Source organism: Erinaceus europaeus, chromosome 3 (genome assembly GCF_950295315.1).
Source record: "Erinaceus europaeus chromosome 3, mEriEur2.1, whole genome shotgun sequence".
Lineage (NCBI taxonomy): Eukaryota > Metazoa > Chordata > Mammalia > Eulipotyphla > Erinaceidae > Erinaceus > Erinaceus europaeus.
This window is the reverse complement of record NC_080164.1, coordinates 116,747,800-116,769,505: the sequence shown is the minus strand read 5'-3', so window position 1 is coordinate 116,769,505 and position 21,706 is coordinate 116,747,800. Positions and strand designations below refer to the sequence as shown.

At 44.5% G+C, this 21,706-nt stretch overlaps 1 protein-coding gene across 12 annotated transcripts in view; it reads right to left on the bottom strand.

Moving 5' to 3' along the window:
* Positions 1–11,294: 11,294 nt before the first annotated feature.
* PTPN13 (protein tyrosine phosphatase non-receptor type 13) overlaps positions 11,295–21,706 on the bottom strand; it is a 220,297-nt gene continuing 209,885 nt past the window's right edge. For all 12 annotated transcript variants that reach the window (XM_060187764.1, XM_060187766.1, XM_060187767.1 and 9 more), the window contains 3 exons: positions 18,553–18,768; positions 15,840–15,902; positions 11,295–11,984 (listed from right to left, as the gene is read on the bottom strand). In XM_060187764.1, the coding sequence (XP_060043747.1) occupies positions 11,889–11,984; positions 15,840–15,902; positions 18,553–18,768 (375 nt within the window). In that variant the 3' untranslated portion in view covers positions 11,295–11,888. The remainder of the gene's footprint in view (positions 11,985–15,839; positions 15,903–18,552; positions 18,769–21,706) is intronic.

The following is a 21,706-nucleotide window of genomic DNA, read 5'->3' as shown; positions in this document are numbered from 1 at the left end:
GCTTGGGACCTTGGAGCTTCAGGCATGAAAGTTTTTGCATCACCATTATGCTATCCCCCCAGCCCTCTGTTCTTATTATAGGTCTTGAATGTCTGAGAAAGTGTATTATCACAGCGCTTAAATGTTTCATATTTCCACAAATTCGTAGGTCAGTACCATGGCAATACTTTTTTTTTCTCACAAGATACTATGCATTAATGGAAAAATAGGGGGCTGGGCAGTAGTGCAGCGGGTTAAGCGCACACGGTACAAGGACCGGCCTAAGGATCCTGGTTAGAGCCCCCGGCTCCCCACCTGCAGGGGGTCGATTCACAAGTGGTAAAGCAGGTCTGCAGGTGTCAATCTTTCTCTCCCCGTTTTCCCCTCCTCTCTTGATTTCTCTCTATCCTATCCCACAACAACGACAACAATAACAATGATAAACAACAAGGACAACAAAAAGGAAGAACATAGCCTCCAGGAGCAGTGGACTGGTAGTGCAGGCACTGAGCCCCAGTGATAACTCTGGAGGCAAAAAAGAAAAATAGCAACACTCTTCAGTATAAAAAGAAAACAAAGGGGAGTCAGGCTGTAGCGCAGCAGGTTAAGCGCAGGTGGCGCAAAGCACAAGGACCGGCATAAGGATCCCGGTTCAAACCCCGGCTCCCCACCTGCAGGGGAGTCGCTTCACAGGCGGTGAAGCAGATCTGCAGGTGTCTGTCTATCTTTCTCTCCATTTCTCTCTGTCCTATCCAACAACAACAACAACAATAATAACTACAACAATAAAAACAAGGGCAACAAAAGGGAATAAATAAATAAAATAAATATATAAAAAAAGAAAACAAAGAGTTGTTGGCAAAGTGGATGAAATATAATGCACACTACTGCAAAATGAATTTTTTTTTTTTTTTTTTTTTTTTTTACCAGAGCACTACTCAGCTCTGGCTTATGGTGGTGTGGGAGATTGAACCTGGGACTTGGGAGCCTCAGGCATGAAAGCCTCTTTGCATAACCATTATGCTATACTCCTACCACAGAATGAATTCTTAATTCCGGTGAGAAAAAACATGGCAAATAAAATATGCACATTAACGGGGGAGCTAGACAGTGATCTGGAGGTGGTTGTTGGCCAAAAGGAAGAGGTAAATAAGAACGGGCACTGGTAGAAGTTTGTAAAGGAATACAAAACAAGGACAAAATAATTTTTGGAATAAACACCCAGTTAAAGAAACTCAAGGTATTATTAAGCAGTAGGAAAGATGAGAAAAACAAAAAAAAAAGGTGTAGGAAAGGTTAAAAGGCAGTCGTGAGAAGATGTGGTCATTTTAAAAGGCACTGAGGACTGTATGAATGTGAGTGATACTCATACAGTCCTCACATACTTAGCTTGAACAGCATCTATCCATTTCTTCCTCTCTTTTCATATGGCAATGATTCTTTAGAATACTTGATGGAGGTAGGTAACATAATGGTTATACAAAGAGACTCACATGCCTGAGGCTCTGAAGTCCCAGGTTCAATTTCTCCACACCACCATAAGCCAGAACTGATAAGTGCTCTGGTAGAAAATAAAATCAAGTAAAAAACAAACAAACAAAACCCTCTGGGTGACAGCATAATGATTATGAAAAAAACCTTTCATTCCTGAGGCTTTGAGGTCCCAAGTTCAAGTCCCTGAACCAGCCACCATCAGCCAGAGCTGAGCAGTGCTCTGGTCTTTTTCTCTCATCTCTCTTTTTGTATCTCTCATTAAACATTAAAACAAAGACTACCTCTGTGGTAGGACAGAAAGGGCAGCATTAGGTCATGGTGTCGTAAGTATTTTAATATGAAAAAAAGCCATGCAGACATGTGATATCACTGGCTCGTGTCACCGGTTGCTTTAGGACTTGGTGGTTGTTATGCACTTACCCAACAAAGGCTCCTGTGTTCAGAGGCCTGGGACCCTGCCCTCACAGTTTACAGTCTCTGGGGAAGAACTGAATTAAGAAAGATTCCCAAGGGTACAGGGAACATCATAGAGGTTTATACAACAGACTTTCACACTGGAGGCTCTGAGGTCCCAAATTCAATCTCTAGTACCACTATAAGAAAGGTGAGAGAGGCTCTCAGGCCGAAGTTGAAAAACAAGATCAGAAGAGAAAACACAAGTAGAACCTGAAATGGAATTGGCGTATCACACCAAAGTAAAAGACTCTGGGGTGGCTGGGTGGGGAGAATACAGGTCCATGAAGGATGACAGAGGACCTAGTGGGGGTTGTATTGTTATATGGGAAACTGGGGAATGTTATGCATGTACAAACTATTGTACTTACTGTTGAATGTAAAACATTAATTCCCCAATAAAAAAAAATCAGAAAAGAAAAAAAAAAAGGTGAGAGAGGATGGGATAATTGTTACGCAAAGAGACTCTCATGTCTGAGGCTCTAAAATCTCAGGCTCAATCCCCCCACCTGCCACCATAAACCAGAGTTGAAGAGTGCTATAGTAGAAAAAAAAAAGAAAAAAGAAAAAGAAAGGTGAGAGACAAGAGAGACTGAGAGATTCTCAGGTATGAATTTCCATTCTTAGTGAATCAGACCAATATCCTATATTTGATCATACATCTTCACTGATCTTTTATTTTCTGTCTTTATTATTGGATAGAGACAGAGAAATTGAGAGGAAATGGGGAGGTAGCGAGGGAAAGAGAGAGAGAGAGAGAGAGGTACCTGCAGCCCTGCTTCACCACTCATGCAGCTGTTCTCCTTCATGTGAGGACCAGGGGCTTGAACTCACGGTAGTGTGAGCAAACCAGATGTGCCACCATCTTCACTGATCTAAACTGGCTCCTTCATACAACTTTCTACATAGTATGTGTAAACACCAAACATGAGTTTCAGAGAATTCAGGAAATGGTAAAAATCCAACTTTCTGTCCATGTGGAAAGCATTAGCTCCATGATATATGTTTTATTGATTTATTGATTGATTGATTGATTTAGGATCAGCTCTGGTTAATGGTGGTGTGGGGGACTTCAAAGCCTCAGGCATGAGAGTCTCTTTGCATAACCATGATGCTATCTACTCCCACCCCAAATCCCAGGGCCTCCTGAGAGTACTATGCCCTCCTTGGGGACCATCTGCACAGCAGCCTTAGTCCTCTTGCCTGGCAGAGCCTGGCTCAGGGGCTGTCTCTGCACTCACCAGCCAGCGCCCTAGAGCTTGGCCTTTGGAGTAGACCGAGTTGTGGGGTGTGGGGGTCGGGGGACGGATGAAGCTGCATTTCTAAACCTACAAAGCAAAAGACACAAAGCACTGGGTGGTGTCTCCGCTGGGTGAGCACACGTTACCATGCATAAGGGCCCGAGTTCAAGGCCACACTACCCACCTACAGGGGGGAGGCTTCATGAGTGGTGAAGTAGTGCTGCAGGTATTTCTCTCCCTTTTTATCTGCCCTCCATTTGGAATATTTCTCTTAATCCACTGAAGTAATAAACAAGGAGTCTCAGCAGTGGCACACCCAGTTTTTTTATTTTGCTTTTGCCTCCAAGGTTATTGCTGGGCTTGGTGCCAGCACTATGAATCCACTGCTCCTGAAGGCCATTCCCTCCTCCCCCATTTTTGTTGCCCTTGTTGCCGTTATTGCTATTGTTGTGGGATAGGACAGAGAGAAATGGAGAGAGGAGGGGAAGACAGAGAGGAGGAGAGAAAGACAGACACCTGCAGACTTGCTTCACCAGTTTCAAAGCTACCACTCCCTGTGGGTAGCCGGGGGCTCGAACTGGGATCCTTGAGCTCCACGCCATGTGTGTTTAACCTGCTGCACTACTTTATGCCCCCCTCCACACCCAGTTTTTAAGCACATAGGTTATCATCACAAAGACCTGGGTTCAAGTCCCTAATCCCTATCTGCCCCAGGGCGTGGGGGGAGCTTCACAAGTAATGATAGAGGTGTATGTCTTTCTCCCTCCCTCTCAATCTCCCCCTCCTCTTTCAATTTCTCTATACTATCAAAATAAGGGAAAAAGAAAAATGGGTACTATTAGTGGTGGATCTGTTGTGCCAGCACTGAGCCCCAGTGATTATCTCTGGTGGTAGGAAAAATAAATAACAATAATAATAAATAGGGGCCGGCTACCAGTAGCACACAGGGTTAAGCATACATAGTGTGAAACACAAAGACCCACACAAGGATCCCAGTTGGAGCCTTCGACTCCCCACCTGTGGGTCGTTTCAAAAGCGGTGGAGCAGGTAGGTCTGCAGGTGTCTCTCTTTCTCTCCCCCTCTCTTCCCCTTCGAGGTCTCAATTTGTCTCTGTCCTATCCAACAACAGCAGCAGCAACAATGACAGCAATGGGAAATGAAAAAGATGGTTGCCAGGAGCAGTGGACTCGTAGTGCAGGCCCTGAGCACCCCCCCCTCCAAAAAAAAAAAAAAAGCTAAAGACACACTTCAAATACTTCTATCCCTGCACCTCCTCGATGTGTACAAACCCAGATTCTCTCAGGGCTGGTAAAGCGTAGGAGCAATGTCAGCTGTGGGCTGACGGGAAAAGCTCACAGTGCTGGCGGCTCCCCAACAAACATTCTTTCCTTCATCATCAGTAACAACCAGGACTTTGTTCAGAACAGCATATATTATGCCCAACTACAAAGAACTGTTTGGAAGCTGACAATGCATGTGACACCGTTCTGGTACATAGCAGAGGAAGCCTGCTTATGATTTCTGGAAATCCTTGCTTTCTGTAGGCTCTCATGGATTGGCTCTTCTTCCTGGCTGGTTTCTCTGGTTTCCTTTCTGGAATGTAGACATAATGGCTGGTGCTACAGCAGGCATTTCCAGTCCATAAAGGAGGGGCCAGAACAATTATACATACATCTGTTGACATCCTGTAGACTCAGTTCTATCAACCACCTACTTCCCTTTCTTTCTTCTTTCTTTCTCTGAAGAAATATCTTAATTTACGGCAGCAAGGGAAGTGGCTCAGTGGGTAGAGACCATGACTAGACAGCCCAGGATCAACCCTTCAACCACAAATGCAGGGGTAGTGCTGGGAAATAAATACCATGAAATCTTCAAAAAATCCTCTGGGGAGGTCCCTCAGTGGGCAGAGCACATGCTTTGCAAACTTGAGACAGCGGGTTCATGCTCTGGTCTCTCATTAAATAAAAAGAAACATATTTTAGGGGGAAAAAAAGGAAATCTATAATTTGGGTAAGCAGCTTTTGTTTTTCTGGTATTTGTAGTTTGTATATGCAATCATGCATTATTACATTAGATTTAATTTATTTGTCTTTGTTGTCATAGCACTTCACTGCTCTGGGTTGACTTTTTTTTCAGATAGAGACAGAGGGAGTGAGGGAAAGACTCCTCAGCACCAAATCTCCCCCCAGCGCTGTCGTGCACAAGCTTGGGTCAGAAATGTGACAAAGCAGGTACCCACCCAGATGAACTATCTTGTTGGCCCAAATTTTCCTTTTTTTCCTTTTTTTTATGGTGGTACAGGGAATTGAACCTGGGACTTTGGAGCTTCAAGTGTGAGAGTTTCTTTGCATAACCATCATGCTATCTACCCCACCCTCTAAATTTAAAATTGCCTTCCAAACACTATGTAGCAGGCTGACTCATAATTTGTTAGTTTGAGTCTGTGCTGGAACAAGGTACCTGGGATATTCCTTGTGAAGCAGGAATGTAGTCTCCCTCTCACCTCTCTTGCTCTTTCTTGCTTCCAGGGTTAGCAGTGGGGCTCAGTGCCTGCACTATGAATCCACTGCTCCTAGAGACCTTTTTTTTTTTTTTTTTTTAATAGACTAGGACAGAGAGAAATTGAGAGGGGGAGAGAAAAACACTTGCAGACCTACTTCACTGCTTGTGAAGCAACCCCCCTTGCAGGTGGGGAGCTGGGGGCTCGAACTAGGATCCTTGTGTGGGTCTGCTGCACTTCGTACTATGTGCATTTAACCTGGGTACGTCACCACTGGCACTCTGGGAATGTATTCTCTGACAGTCCAATGATCCAGGCCCACAAACAGCTTCATTTCTTATATCTGTCACAGTGTGCAGTGCAGGACCACCCTAAGGTTTTATTTTAGAACATACAGATTTAGCTCCATTTAAAATGGGATCTAGGGGCTGGGTGGTGGTGCATCTGCTTGAGTATACATTACAGTGCACAAGGACCTGGGTTCAAATCCCTGGTCCCCACCTGCAAGGGGAAGCTTCATGAACTGTGAAGCAGGTCTGCAGGTTTCTCTCTCTTCCCCTCTGTCCCACCCTTCACTCTCAATTCCTCTCTGTTCTATTAAATAAAAATTTTAAAAAAAGTTAAAAAAATAAAATGGGATCTAGCATCATTTGTGCTTTCTTATCTCTAGGAAATTGCTCAGCTCACTTGCTTTCCAGCTCCTGCACTCAGGGCACCATCTGGCTAGGCCCTGCTGATGGGGATGGCGGCAGTGATGTGATTTGCTTCCAGCCCCCAGCACCCCCTCCAGCCTCTGCCCCCCACAAACCCCCCACCACCCCCACACACAGCCTGGTCTTTGTTCTCTTCCTATTACCTGGGGGCAGGCAGATGACTCCTAGGATGGCCATGTAAGTTGGAAGTTACATGTCGGTTACAGAGACCTCCACAGCCCCAGGTCTCAAGCCTTGGAGGGAGGGGGCTGCTCTTTTGAGTTGTCAGCTGCCCAGAACTCTTAGCCAAACCAGAAATCAGTTTCTATTGTATTTGGAAGCACTGGAACTAAGTATGAGAGGTTCTGTTATGATTATTATTATTTTTCACTTAGCAGTTAAAAAGGCCTTGGCCCACTAGGGGAAGAAATAAACAGGCTAAGGGTATGGACTGACTTACCAACACCCATGGCCAGTGGAGAAGCGATTACAGAAGTCATACTTTCACCTTCTGCATCCCGTAATGATCCTGGGTCCAAATGTTAGGGGAAGATGATTAGAAGGCTTTGAACCTCAATTCCATCAGGAGCCAGAGAGGAGGGGAAAGAAAAGGGAAGGACACTCAGAATGTGGTTGATGTGGTTTAGAAAAGAAGAGAAGGGGGGGTTGGGTGGTGGTGTACTTGGTTGAGTGTACAAAGGACCTGGGTTTGAGCCCCTGGTCCCCAACTGCAGGGGGAAAGCTTTGCTAGTAGTGAAGCAGTGTTGCAGGTATCGGTCTCTTTCCCTCTCTATCACCCCTTCCCTCTTGATTTCTGGTTGTTTCTATCCAATAAATAAAATTAAAAAAAGGGGGGGGAGTTGGGCGGTAGTGCTATGGGTTAAGCACACATGGCGCCAAGCACAAGGACCGGCATGGGGGAAGGCTCCGGCTCCCCACCTGCTGGAGAGTCGCTTCACAAGTGGTGAAGCAGGTCTGCAGGTGTCTATCTTTCTCTCCTCCTCTGTCTTCCTCTCCTCTCCATTTCTCTCTGTCCTATCCAACAACAACGACATCAATAATAATAATAACCACAACAATAAAACAAGGGCAATAAAGGGGAAAAAATGGCCTCCAGAAGCAGTGGATTTGTGGTGCAGACACCGAGCCCCAGTAATAACACTGTAGACAAAAAAAAAGAAAAGAAAAAAGAAAGAGAAGGCAGGACCATGGGCAGCGGGGGGGGGGGGGGGGAATGCCAATCCCCAGACAGTCAACCTCAATAGTGTGTTCCAGAACCTCATCTCTCCAGAACCCTACCCCACCAGGGAGAGGTAGAAACAGGCTGGGTTATGGACTGACCTGCTAATGTCCATGTCCAGCAGAGAAGCAATTACAGAAGCCAGACCTCCCAACCTTCTGCAGGCCATAAAGATCCCAGGTCCATACTGGAAGAGGGAAAAAGAATAGGGAAGTTTTCAATGGAGGGGATGTGACACGGAACTCTAGTGGTGGGAACTGTGTGGAATTGTACCCTCGTTTCTCTTACAATCTTGTTAACCAAGATGGCGACTAATCACCTCCAGCTGTGCTGGCTCCCTTTCTCGTGCTCATGGCAGGAAAACAAGACCTCCGACTCCAATTCAGAAAGGGGCTTACCTAATCTTTACAGCAATGAGAGTCCTTTAATTTATCCAGATGAGGCCCTCAGCTATGATTAAATCTAGAAAAGCCTTTCTGATTGAAGAGGGACTGGTAATTATGGTGTTTCCAGTTTTTTTCTAAATATTTATTTCCTTTTTGTTGCCCTTGTTGTTTTTATTATTGTTGCAGTTATTATTGTTGTCGTCATTGTTGGATAGGACAGAGAGAAATGGAGAGAGGAGGGGAAGACAGAGGGGGGAGAGAAAGACACCTGCAGACCTGCTTCATCGCTTGTGAAGCGACTCCCCTGCAGGTGGGGAGCCGGGGCTCAAACCGGGATCCTTATGCCGGTCCTTGTGCTTTGCGCCATGTGCACTTAACCCGCTGAGCTACCGCCCAACTCCCCCCCTTTTTTTTTTATTAATAGAGACAAAGAAATGGAGAGGTAAGGAGGAGGAAAGAGATAAGACTGAGACACCTGCAGAACTTCTTCACGACTTGTGAAGCCCCTCCCCCCGCAGGGCTGGGTTCTTGCGCATGGTAATGAGTACTTTCCCAGGTGTGCCTCAACTAGCCCTCTTTTTAAAAAAAATCTTTATTTATTGAATAGAGACAGCCAGAAATCAAATGGGAAGGCATAGGGGATAGGGAGAGAGAGACAGAGGGAGAGAGCCGGGGGGTGGGGGATAACCGCAACACTGCTTTACCACTTGCAAAGCTTTTCCCTGGGGGGGGGTTGGGGGCTTGAACCCAGGTCCTTGTGTATTGTAATGTGTGCTCAAATAGGTGCACCACTAGCCAGCCCCTTTTGACTCTCTTCTGTTCTTTCAATGGAGACAGAGTGAAAGAGACTCCACCACCTAACCTTCCTTCAGTGCAGTGTGGGGCTGGGCTCAAACCCGGGTCACACACATGGCAAAGCAGTGCACTTCTAAGTGAGCTATTTCTCCAGCCCTGTTTCTTTCTCTCCTGAGGGAGGGCTCAGAATTGCTCCCAGCACATCACTCTGGGGCTCTTGAACATTTGCTGCTATGTCCTCTATTTTTCAGCCCCAGAAATGGCTAGGGTGGATCACCACATCCTTCTGGGTATCAAATGGATGCCCAGGCTTGGACAACCATCTGGAGGGGCTGAGCCATGCTGAGAGGGAAGATGCAGAGAGAATCAGGACTGGAGACTGATGTTTGGTACTAAGTACTGGAAGCAGCTCTCAGACACTGACGGCTTTCCTCCAAGGAGAACCGAATAGCACCCTTCCAGGAAGTGTGATACTGTTTTCTCTCACTGCCCCTTGTCAGCTGAGAACCTGAGTCTTTTTTAAAGACTTTCTTTTTTTAAACCAGAGCACTGCTCAGTTGTGGCTTATGATGGTGCGTGTGATAGAATCTGGGGCTTTGGAGCATCAGGCATGAGAATCTCTTTGCATAACCATTATGCTATCTATACCTACCCTTAAAACTTTCTTCTTTTTCTTTAATTCCCCCCCCCCCCCCCGCTTTGTTGCCCTTGTTTTTATTATTGTTGTTGGATAGGACAGAGAGAAATGGAGAAAGAAGGGGAAGACAGAGAGGGGGAGAGAAAGATAGACACCTGCAGACCTGCTTCACCACTTGTGAGGTGACCCCTCTGCAGGTGGGGAGCCAGGGGCTCGGACTGGGATCCTTGAGCCAGTCCTTGTGCTCTGCACCATGTATGCTGCCCTTAAGACTTTCTTCTTTTTAAAAAATTAAAAAAAAATTATCTTTATTTATTGGATAGAGACAATCAGAAATTGAGAGGGTAGAGGGAGATGGAGAGAGAAAGAGAGACACCTGCAGCCCTGCTTCACCACTTGCAAAGCTTTCCCCCCCCCGCAGGTGAGGATCAGGGGCTTGAACTTGGGTCCTTGGGCATTGTAACACGTGCACTCAACCAGGTGCGCCACCACCTGCCCCCCCCCCCCCAGACTTTTTTTGGAGAAAAAAAGTTATTTGTTGAATAGGGCAGAGAGAAATCAAAAGGAGAGTAGGAAATAAGAGGAGAGAGACACCTGGGAGCCAGGTGGTGGCACACTGGTTGAGTGCACGTATTACCATGTGCAAAGACCTGAGTGTGTGTGGGGGGTGTGCTGTTTGGGAAGCAGGTGTGCAGATGTCTTTTTCTCTCCCTCTCTATCTCTCCCAACTCTCTCAATTTCTCTGTCCTATCGAATAAAAATAGAAAAAAAAAAAAAGGAAAAAGTTGCCGCTGGGAGCAGTGGATTTGTAGTTATCTTCTTTTTATTTTATTTATTATTGGATGGTTACATAGAGAAACTGAGAGGGGAGGGGGAAGTAGAGAGGGAAATAGACAGACCTATTTCACCACTTGTGAAACTTTCTCCCTGCGGTTGGGGACCAGGGGCTTGAACTTGGGTCCTTGTGCACTGTAATGTGTGCGCTTAACCAGATGCACCACTGCCTGGTCCCTAGCAGTAGGGTTCACAGTGTGGGCACTAAGCCCCAGCAGTAACCTTGGTGTAAATGAAAAACAAACAAACAAACAAACAAACAAACAAACAAAGACAAGAGACACACACACTGCAGACCTGCTTCACCACCTGTGAAGCTTCCTCCCTATGGGTGGGAACTAGGGTCTTGAACCCAGGTCCTTGCATATGAGTGCTAACATGTGCACTCAACTGTGTGTGCCCCTGCCTGGTCTGTGAGCCTCTGAGTCTTACCACCACTATGGTTTGAAAATCTTCTTGTTATGGTCGGTCACCAGGGCTTGCTTCACTTCTCCACATCAACTTTTTGATATAGAGACAGAGATGGGGAGACACTGCAGCACTGAGTCTTCCCCCAGGGTGGTGGAGGCTGGGCTCAGACTTAGTTCACAAGTGTGGTAAAACGTGTGCTATCCAAGGTAAGCTGTTTTGCTGCTCCCACCCCCCCTTACACATATTATTTTTATATTAGTTCTATATATATAATTTTTTTTTTGGAACAGCACCACTAAGTTTAATGGAGTGATGTTGGGAGTTGAACCTGGCACCTCCCACAGACAAGTCTTGTGACTTGCTGCTGTGCTGTCTCCCCAGCTGAAGAGAATGCACTGAGGGGTCAGTCAGACACAGTCAGCTGGTGCTGCTCAGAGGGACAATTAGTAACTAGCGATACCTCACCCAATCGATCAGGCTTTCTGATAATGTGTCCATCAATCTCTGTAGTGGGCCTCTTGGGGATCGAGTAGGGAGTTGGGGTCCCCAAGTTCCTGCTTTCCCAGGGCCCACATGCCGTTGAGAATGACACATTGCTAACATTTAATGTGTCCGTATGCACTCTGGTGGGCTCACGTTTTAAGGTGTATTTTTATTTACAAAGTGAGATGATGCAATTACAAACATATCTGATAACTCCATTTTCATGAAAAAGTATATAAATATATTACAGGAAATTCTATATAGTAAACAGTAAAAATGGATACAGTAAACACTTGCTACTTTTCTTCTATGCCAATATTATTGTCATTTAAAGCTTAAATACTGGTTCTTCAAGTATCCCCTATAAAAGAACTCTCCTTTATGAAAATACTGGAAAATAATTTTGCTATGAACAAGATTGGTGCGTTAAAAATAAGACTTTCTTGTAACAATGTCCACTATAATCAAATGCTGCCTTAATCCATCCCTAATATCTGCATTGTTCGGTTAGTGTTAAAAAAATCTTTTCATAATAATTATCACAAGTTAGGTAGCTGTAAAAAAGAAATTACAGCATTGTAACATTCTGTATTATTAAGAAGAATGCCCCTCTGAAGTAGAGGAGGAGAATAACAGCATTCTTGTTACATGCACTTTCTACCCTGGGACCTTTCCCAAAAAGGGCAGGGGCGTCAATAGGAGGCTAAGCAGAGAAACGAATGGTTCCCAGGAGGCTGTTCAAGTCACTTCAGCAGCAGGGGTTGCTCTTTTTGCTCTTCTTCAGCTTGAAGACGTGTTAGGACATAAAGGATGACTTGATAGCAGAAAATATATTGATCCTATTGCAAAAAAAAAAAAAGTAGAATAGAAGACATTAGATATGTACAGATATGCACACACAGACGTGTACACACAGACACACATGTAATTATGGCTTTACAAGTACTAGAAGTGGCTTCTGGTTTGTTTTTAAACAGAAATGTTTGTCTCTTATATTCTTTGAATTGCACAGTCATCCAAACTTAAGGAAAAGTGGGGGCTGGGTGGTGATGCATCTGGTTGAGCGCACAACTTACAGTGTGCAAAGACTCAGGTGCAAGCCCCCGGTCCCTATCTGCAGCGGGAAAGCTTCATGAGTGGTGAAGCAACAATGCTGCAGGTGTCTCTCCATCTCTTTCCCTCTCCTTTTTCGATTTCGACTGGCTGTCTCTATCCAGTAAATAAATAAAGATAAGAACAAACAAACAAACAAAAACCCTTAAGAAACAGAAACCAGGTTGAGAGGAAAAGGAGGGGAGCAGTCTGGAGTGGGGAGGGGAGGTACCCAAAGAGACAATGGAAGGTGTTCCCACATGGTGGGCCATTTCTGGTTTCCGTGCTTCGATGATATTTATGACTTGTTTTTCTAACAGAAAAATAAACTTCGCATAAAATTTTCTTCTAGACATGTTTATTTCATCTTGGTGTTTTGAAATACCAAGAAATTAATGCCTAAGAAGCTATACAAAGTAATTTTCTCATGCAATAGGACCATAGCTCCTCAAAAAAAAAAAAAAAAGAGTATAAATTGGCTTAATAGCAGATTTAAAAAAAGGTGGAGGAGTGGCCCTGGGAGATGGTGTTGAGGCTGTGACTTTGATTCCTAGGACTACATGAGCCAGAGAGCTGTTCTGCCCCTCCCTCAGTTCACACAGGACTCATGAAATGAATACAGTAGATCTGAAAAGAGAAAGTAGTCAAACTACCTTGAAAGATACTGTTCTCGGTGCTGGCTGGCACTATGAACCCACTACTGGAGGGCATTTCCCCCTCTTCCTGTTTTATTGGGTAGGACAGAGAAATTGAGAAAGGAGAGGAAGGTAGGGAGAATCAAAGAGAGCCTACTTCACTGCTTGTGAAGTACCTCCCCTGCAGGTGGGTAGCGCGGGCTTGAACCCAGGTCCTCGTGTATGGTAACGTGTATGCTCAACTCGGTATGCTACTGCCCACCCCCCAACTTCTATGTCTTTTCAGAAGACAAGTAAATAACACCTGCAGTGGAGTCGGGCGGTAGTGCGGCGAGTTAAGCGCAGGTGGCACAAGTGCAAGGACCAGCGTCAGGATTCCAGTTCGACTCCCCACCCGCAGGGGAGTCGCTTCACAGGCGTTGAAGCAGGTCTTCAGGTGTCTATCTTTCTCTCCCCCTCTCTGTCTTCCCTTCCCCTCTCCATCTTTCTCTGTCCTATCCAACAACAACAGCAATTACAACAATAATAAACAAGAGCAACAAAAGGGAATAAATAAATATTAGAAAAAAAAAAAACCCTGCAGGTTAGTGGGTGGTAGAACCCAAGGTTTAACTGCAGGTCAGAGAAATGAAAATGACTTAAACAGAGACTAGAACCAAACACTCATCACTTCCAAGAGCAACTTCCTTGAGCTAAACAACCCTGGCCAGCCTCCCGGCTACTGATGCCTCTGCATCCCTCTATAGCAAGATCCTCCTTCAATAGCAAGTGGGTAACAATCTAGCTCTTGTCTGGGTAGGAAATGGGGATGGAAGGCCACCAATTAAATAGTATCTGTCCCACCTCAGTTTTTGCCCCTGCCATGCTGCCATATCCTATGTAATCAAGTCAGTTCATCTCATTAAGGTTCCAGATGCTAGCATGATGCCGACCAGACTTCCCTGGACAGATGGGTCGACCCCACCAATGTGTCCTGGAGCTCCGCTTCCTCAGAGCCCTTCCCCACTAGGGAAAGAGAGAGGCAGGCTGGGAGTATGGATCGACCACTCAACACCCATGTTTAGCGGGGAAGCAATTATAGAAGCCAGACCTTCTGCAACCCACAATGACCTTGGGTCCATACTCCCAGAGGGATAAAGAATAGGAAAGCTTATGCAGCTATCAAGAACAATGAACCCACCTTCTCTGACCCATCCTGGACAGAGCTAGAAGGAATTATGTTAAGTGAACTAAGTCAGAAAGATAAAGATGAGTATGGGATGATCCCACTCATCAACAGAAGCTGACTTAGAAGATCTGAAAGGGAAACTAAAAGCAGGACCTGATCAAATTGTAAGTAGGGCACCAAAGTAAAAACCCAGTGGTGAGGGGTAGACATGTAGCTTCCTGGGCCAGTCGGGGGTGGGAGTGGGCGGGAGGGATGGGTCACAGTCCTTTGGTGGTGGGAATGGTGTTTATGTACACTTCTAGCAAAATGTAGACATATAAATCAGTAGTTAATTAATATGAGAGGGGGAAATCAATTGTATGTCTCAAAGTTTCTCAAAAGACAAACTGAATCTTTTTAATATATAGGCTACGTATTTGATATGCGGACTCTCTCAAAAGCCTAGACCAAGTAGATTAGAAGCTTCCAATAGCACAGCTATATACAAGATACTGGGTACTGTACAGCAAACCATAACAAAGGGACTTTTCAAAGTTAACCCAATTAACAAATAATGTGATAATAATATCAACCATTGATTGTCTTTTTGAACCCTAAGACAGCAGGAACCTCACATCTTCACTATAGAGCCCCTACTTCCCCCAGTCCTGGCACCCTTGGATAGGGCCCACTTTCCTGTATGCATCTCCCAATCCAAACCAAATAATATTGCATCCGCCGATCACAACCTAACCAAAGCAACGATTGCCATCTCAACATGCTTCACCTCAGACTGTATCCAGAGACTTCACGTGTGGAATGACAACCCTTCAGCTTCATTACTCGGGTGAGACCTTTCCTTTAATAGTACACTCTAATTTCATCTCAGGTAGTTCACTTTCTAACAAAGTCCCATAACCTAGATATACACCAGTTTCTGTGAGAGAGAGCTTATGTGCACACGTATCCATAAACTACTGCAAAATATATACTTGAAAGCAGGATTACACTAGAGTTTGCAGTGAGTACCTCCCTAACACTTCCTCTCCACTATTCCAAGCTTGGGATCCATGACTGCTCAACAAATTGTTTGGCTTCATATGTTAACTCTCTTTTCAATCACCAGGTTCCAGATGCCACCAGGATGCTGGCTAGGCTTCCCTGGATTGAAGACCCCACCAATGTGTCCTGGAGCTCAGCTTCCCCAGAGACACACCCTACTAGGGAAAGAGAGAGGCAGACTGGGGGTATGGACCGACCAGTCAACGCCCATGTTCAGCGGGGAAGCAATTACAGAAGCCAGACCGTCTACCTTCTGCAACCCACAACGACCCTGGGTCCATGCTCCCAGAGGGATAGAGAATGGGAAAGCTACCATGGGAGGGGGTGGGTTATGGGGATTGGGTGGTGGGAATTGTGTGGAGTTGTACCCCTCCTACCTTATGCTTTTGTTCACTAATCCTTTCTTAAATAAAAAATTTAAAAATTAAAAAAAAAAAAAAAAGAATAGGAAAGCTATCAGGGGAGGGGATGGGATACGGAGATCTGGAGGTGGGAATTGTGTGGAGTTGTACCCCTCTTATCCTATGGTTTTGTTAATGTCTCCTTTTTTAAATAAATAAAAAAAAATAAAAAAGTAAATAAAACATAGCATTTAGAACACCTTTAATATATGTGTCTTAAATTTAGTCCTTGTACATAAAAAATAAAATTCCCTCATGACTGTAAATAAACTTTTGGTTTTATGTAATAATGTGGGAATCCCCTATAGAGAAATAATTAACGGGAAATTTAAAATGCCAGAAGACACCAAGACTCACCTCTGTCTGAACCATTCCATGTCTTTGTAGTCTCATACAGCGGACTACATCGAAGATGTCAAACTGCCAAAGGAAAGAGAGTCTGTGAGGTAAGAGGTGTGAGTATACCTGAGCTTCACAGGGCCACAGAGCAGCTGATAGGTGGCCAGCCTCCTCTCCCATCAGCAGCCTTGGAAACCTAGTTGTGTCCTGGGCCGCCATTTCCTATTTTGATTTATTTTTTTCTCAAAGTCAGCAAAGGTTATCTCTTCAAAAACCCTTGACAAAAATTCTCTTGGAAATTTAACTAAAATTACATTTTCCTTTTTTTTTTTTTTTTTTTTAAGAATTTATTTATTCATAAGAGAGATAGGAAGAAAGAACCAGACATCACTCTAGTACATTTGCTGCATGGGACCTCATGGTTGAGAATCCAATGCTTTATCAACTGTGCCATCTCCTGGACCACAAATTACATTTTCCAAAAATTGGGAAAAAACAAAAAAAAAGATAAATTATTTTTTTCCCTAATGTTTTTCCCTTAAAAATTATTGCCTGTGAAGCGACTCCCCTGCATGTGGGGAGCCGGGGGCTCGAACCGGGATCATTAAGCTGGCCCTCATGCTTTGCTCCACGTTCGCTTAACACGCTGCGCTATCACCTGACTCCCTAAAGTATTGGATTCTTAACCATGAGGTCCTCAGTTCGATCCCTGGCAGCACATGTACCAGGAGTGATGTCTGGTTCTTTCTCTCCTCCTGTCTTTCTCATGAATAAATAGATAAATTCTTTAAAAAACGGTATGTTTTTGATAGGGGGTGAGAAACAGATAAAAAGGGAAGAGAGAGGAGAGAGACAAGGAGAAGGAGAGACACCTGTGGCATTGCTTCACCACTTGTGAAGCACGGTGGGGACTGGGGGCTTGAACCTGGGTTCTTGTTCATGGTACCCTTTTATGATGTTTAATTTTTACTATTATCTCACAATTTGGACAAGGGAGAAGCAAATTATTTTGTTTTGCCCTTAAATTATTATGGTAGGTATTATAAAGTATAAGGAGCAAGACAGAACTCTTCAAGGAGACAATGATTTCAATTATGTATGAAGAATTCTAGTGTGGGGGGGGGGTCGGGTGGTAGCATAGCGGGTTAAGCACAATGGTGTGAAGCACTAGGATCAATGCAAGGATCCCGGTTTGAGCCCTTGGCTCCCCACCTGCAGGGGGGTCGCTTCATGAGCGGTGAAGCAGGTGTCTATCTTTCTCTCCACCTGTCTTCCCCTCCTCTCTCCATCTCTCTCTGTCCTATCCAACAACAATGACATCAATAACAACAACAATAATAATAACCACAACAATGATAAAACAACAAGGACAACAAAAGGGAAAAAATAGCCTCCAGGAGAAAAAATAGCCTCCAGGAGCAGTGGATCTGTGGTGCAGGCACTAAGTCCCAGCAATAAGAAAAAAAAGAAAAAAAAAAAAAAAGGAAAAAAGAAAAAAAAGAATTCAGCAATGAGAATAAGCTTTATAAGTAAGGTTATCCTTTCCAGCCTTGCTGGTACATTTTCTTTCTTTCTTTTTCCCTTCCTTCCTTTTAAATTAGCAAGATTTTCTCAGTGGTGTCACCCTATTTACACCAGTGTTCCCACCAGCCAGGACTCACTCTTACTTCACAACAACTGCTCTGCAGCACTTAATACTTTCAAAGACCCAATGTAATGTTCACACTTACTGCATTTATAACCTGCCTCACTAGATCTTTGTCACTGTACAGGAGGTCTTGCTTTGATTCACTTGCTGTCTGTGTCCAAGCAGACTCAATTTAGACTATTTAGCATGCAATGCATTAAACAACACAATGTACATGCTCCCCACCCATAGGTTGTAAAACAAAAATATGCGGCTCCGGACAGACTATGACCCACATAGTCAACGACTGCCACCTCTCCAGATTCAAAGGAGGTCTCGAAACTTTACATCAGGCTCAACCTGACGCTGTTGACTGGCTACGGAAGAAGGGCAAACGCTAGAAGAAGAAGAATGGGTTCTTTCTTTTCAAAGCCATACTTTCTTTTGTGCTTGAGTGCTTTTCGTCAGTATGATCCCAATCATGCTTTCCTCCTCTATAAGCCTCAGGACAGGAAAAGGTACACTGCAACACTGCACAAGAGCCTTTGAGTAAATGGCCAAGATAAAGGTCAGTGAAACAAACAGGAAGAATTTTGCCTTATTATTGACTAGGATCTATGCAGCTTTCAGTGTTTGCTATCATAGGAGTCTATGTGGTAAGAAGATGAAGGCATTCCTACAGATAGATTTCCGCATGGCAAGGCATGATTAAAGATTAGATGCCCTGCTATCCCTGGCTTAATCTTGTTCTGTATGCATTTTATGCATTTATGTATTTATTTATTTTGCCTCCAGGGTTATCACTAGGGCTTGGTGCCTGCACTACAAACCCACTGCTCTTGGAGGCCATTTTTTCCCATTTTGTTGCCCTTGTTGTTGTTGGATAAGACAGAGAGAAATGGAGAGAGGGGAAGACAGAGAGGGGGAGAGAAAGATAGACACCTGCAGGCCTGCTTCACCGCTTTTGAAGCGGCCACCCCCCCATTGCAGGTGGGAAGCTGGGGGCTTGAACCAGGATCCTTGAGCCAATCCTTGTGCTTTGCACCATGTACACTTAACCCACTGCGCTCCCGCCTGGCCCCCATATCTGCATTTTCTACTCACTTCAAGGTCTTGGCTGATGAGGCCCAGGACCACATCTATGCAGATCAGGGTTCCTGAACGCCCGATGCCAGCACTGCAGTGCGTGATGACAGGACCTGACCTGTGGATGTGGCGCAGGTAGGAGATGAAGGTGAGCAGGTCATCCGGCTGAGAGGGTGTGTCGTGGTCTGGCCAGGCAGTGAAGTTTAGGTGGGAGATGTGTCGCACCTCTCCAGTCTGAAAGAAGAGCACAGGAGAGCCAGAAGGCAGACTTGGGTTACTCACAAACAGCTCACTTTGTAATTTAAAAAAATTTTTTTATTTATTATTGAATAGAGATAGAGAGAAATTGAGAGGAAAGGGGGAGACAGAGAGGCAGAGAGACACCTGCAGCCCTGCTTTACCACTCGTGAAGCTTTCTCTCTGCAGGTGGGTACCAGGGGCTTGAACCTGGGTCCTTGCACATTGTAACATGTGCACTTAACCAGGTGTGCCACCACCTGGCCCCAAACAGCTCACTTTGAATGATACCAAGTCTCCTTTCCTAGTTTGACTTGTCCATCAGATCAAAGGGAGAGCCAGGCAAAAATACTCCATCACATAATACACAGAGATGGTGAGATCTTCTTTTCTTTTTTTAAAAATTTATTTTCCCTTTTGTTGCCCTTGTTTTTTATTGTTGTTATTGATGTCGTCGTTGTTGGGTAGGACAGAGAGAAATGGAGAGAGGAGGGGAAGACAGAGGGGGAGAAAAAGATAGGCACCTGCAGACCTGCTTCACTGCCTGTGAAGTGACTCCCCTGTGCAGGAGGGGAGCCAGGGCTCGAACTGGGATCCTTACGCCACTGCACTACCGCCGGACTCCCAAGATCCTCTTTTTAAACCCTAAGGCAGTCCATGTTCTTTTGATATGAAGAATAACTTTAAAAAATTATCTATTTGTTTTGAATACAGACAAGAGAAATTGACAGGGAAGGGGGAAGACAATAACACCCACAGCACTGGTTCACTCTTTGTGAAGCTTTACATCTGCAGGAGGGAACTTGGAACTTGGAACTCAGGACCTTGTGCACTTCTTCTTCTAGCATTTGCCCTTCTTCCGTAGCCAGTCAACAGCGTCAGATTGAGCCTGATGTAAAGTTTCGAGACCTCCTTTGAATCTGGAGAGGTGGCAGTCGTTGACTATGTGGGTCATAGTCTGTCTGTAGCCGCAGGGGCAGTAACGTGTGCACTGTAACGTGTGCACTCAACCAGATGTGCCTCTGCCTGGCCCCCTTGAAGAACAACTTAAAAAATGTTTTTTTTTCATTGTCTTTATTTATTAGAGACAGCCAAAAATCAAGAGGGAAGGGAGTGATAGACACTTGCAACACTGCTTCATCAGTGGCAAAGCTTTCCCCCTGCAGGTGGGGACTGGAGGCTTGAACCTGGATCCTTAAACATTGTAACATGTGCACTCAACCAGGTGCGCCACCTAGAGAACTAAACCCTTGGAGAACAACTTTATTTTATTAGTGATTTAATAATGATTAAAAAGACTGTAAGATAATAGGAGTAAAATTCCAGACAGCTCCCACCACCAGAGTTCCATGTCCCATCTCCTTCACTGGAAGATTCCCTATTTTTTTTTTTATCCCTATCTGGGAGTAAGGACCAAAATTTTCTGTGGGGTACAGAAAGTAGCAAGTCTGACATCTGTGATTGCTTTTCTATTGGACATGGACATTAGCAGGTCAATCCATACCCCCAGCTGGGAGGAACAACTTTTTACCATGACTCAATTTCAAATGTCTCCCAGATAAAAACCAGGGTCAATGTCTCCTCAGCTCTCATGATCACTGTGGTTCATTCAACTTCTTCATAGTTTTTCCTGCACTACCACTAGTGACTATAGGCTCCCTAGAAAGGAACTGCCACAAGGTCAGGGACTTCCTCTGTCTGCATGGTTAACTAGTGAATTCCTAGTGATTATAATAAGTTCCTAGTGGTTAGAAATTAAATGTAAGAATGATTATGGGAGTAGGGCAGTGGCGCAGCAGATTAAGTGCACATGGTGCAAAGCGCAAGGACGGGTGTAAGGATCCTGGTTCGAGTCCCTGGCTCCCTAAGTGGTGAAGCAGGTCTGCAGGTGTCTGTCTTTCTCTCCCCCTCTGTCTTCCCCTCCTCTCTCCATTTCTCTCTGTCCTATCCAACAACGACAACAATAATAACTATAACAATAAAACAAGGGCAACAAAAGAGAATAAATATTAAAAAAAAAAAGGATAGGGTGGGGGTGGGGTGTAGATAGCATAATGGTTATGAAAAGAGACTCTCATGCTTGTGGCTCTAAAGTCCCAGGTTCAACCCCCCACACCACCATAAGCCAGAGCTGAGCAGTACTCTGGTAAAAAGAAAAAAGAAAGGAGATATATGTATATTCTATGAAATATTACCTGCAATCAAAAAAGATGTCAGTGTGTCCTTTGGAACAAAATAGATGGAACTGGAGGTGATTACGCTTAGAGAAATAATTAAAGAGATGAAAGACATCTACCAGATGGTTTCACTCAGATATGGAATTTAGATCTGATTTACATAAACTTGCTCCCCCCCAAAAAAAATCCAAACAAAACAAAAGCAAGCACATTGTAAGACTTGTGAGAGCTATGGTGGTTCTTAAGGAGGTAGGAGGTTGGGGATATGGAACTTTGGTGGTGAGTGTAGAACCATAAACTGTTAAGCTTACAAGCTTGTAACAACTACCAAAAAACAAAACAAAACAAAACAAAACAAAACAACTAATGGCAAGGGTGTGTAGAAAACTGAACCCTTGGACAATACTGATGGGGATGGAAATGGGTACAATCACTATTATGGGAAACGACACACAGATTCCACCAAAAGTTAAAAAATAGAACCACCATGTGATCCAGCAATTTCACTTCTGAAAATGTATCCAAAGAAAATAAACACTAGGAAAGATTGTGTTCAGTAGTCCAGGACATGGTGCAGTGAATAAATCATTGGACTCTCAAGCAAGAGGTCCTGAGTTCGATCCCTGGCAGCACATGTACCAGAGTGATGTCTGGTTCTCTCCTCCTATCTTTCTCAGTAATAGACTCTTAAAAAAAAATAAAAGATTATGTTCAGTGTACATGTACAATAACCAAGACATGGAGACAAACTAGGTGCC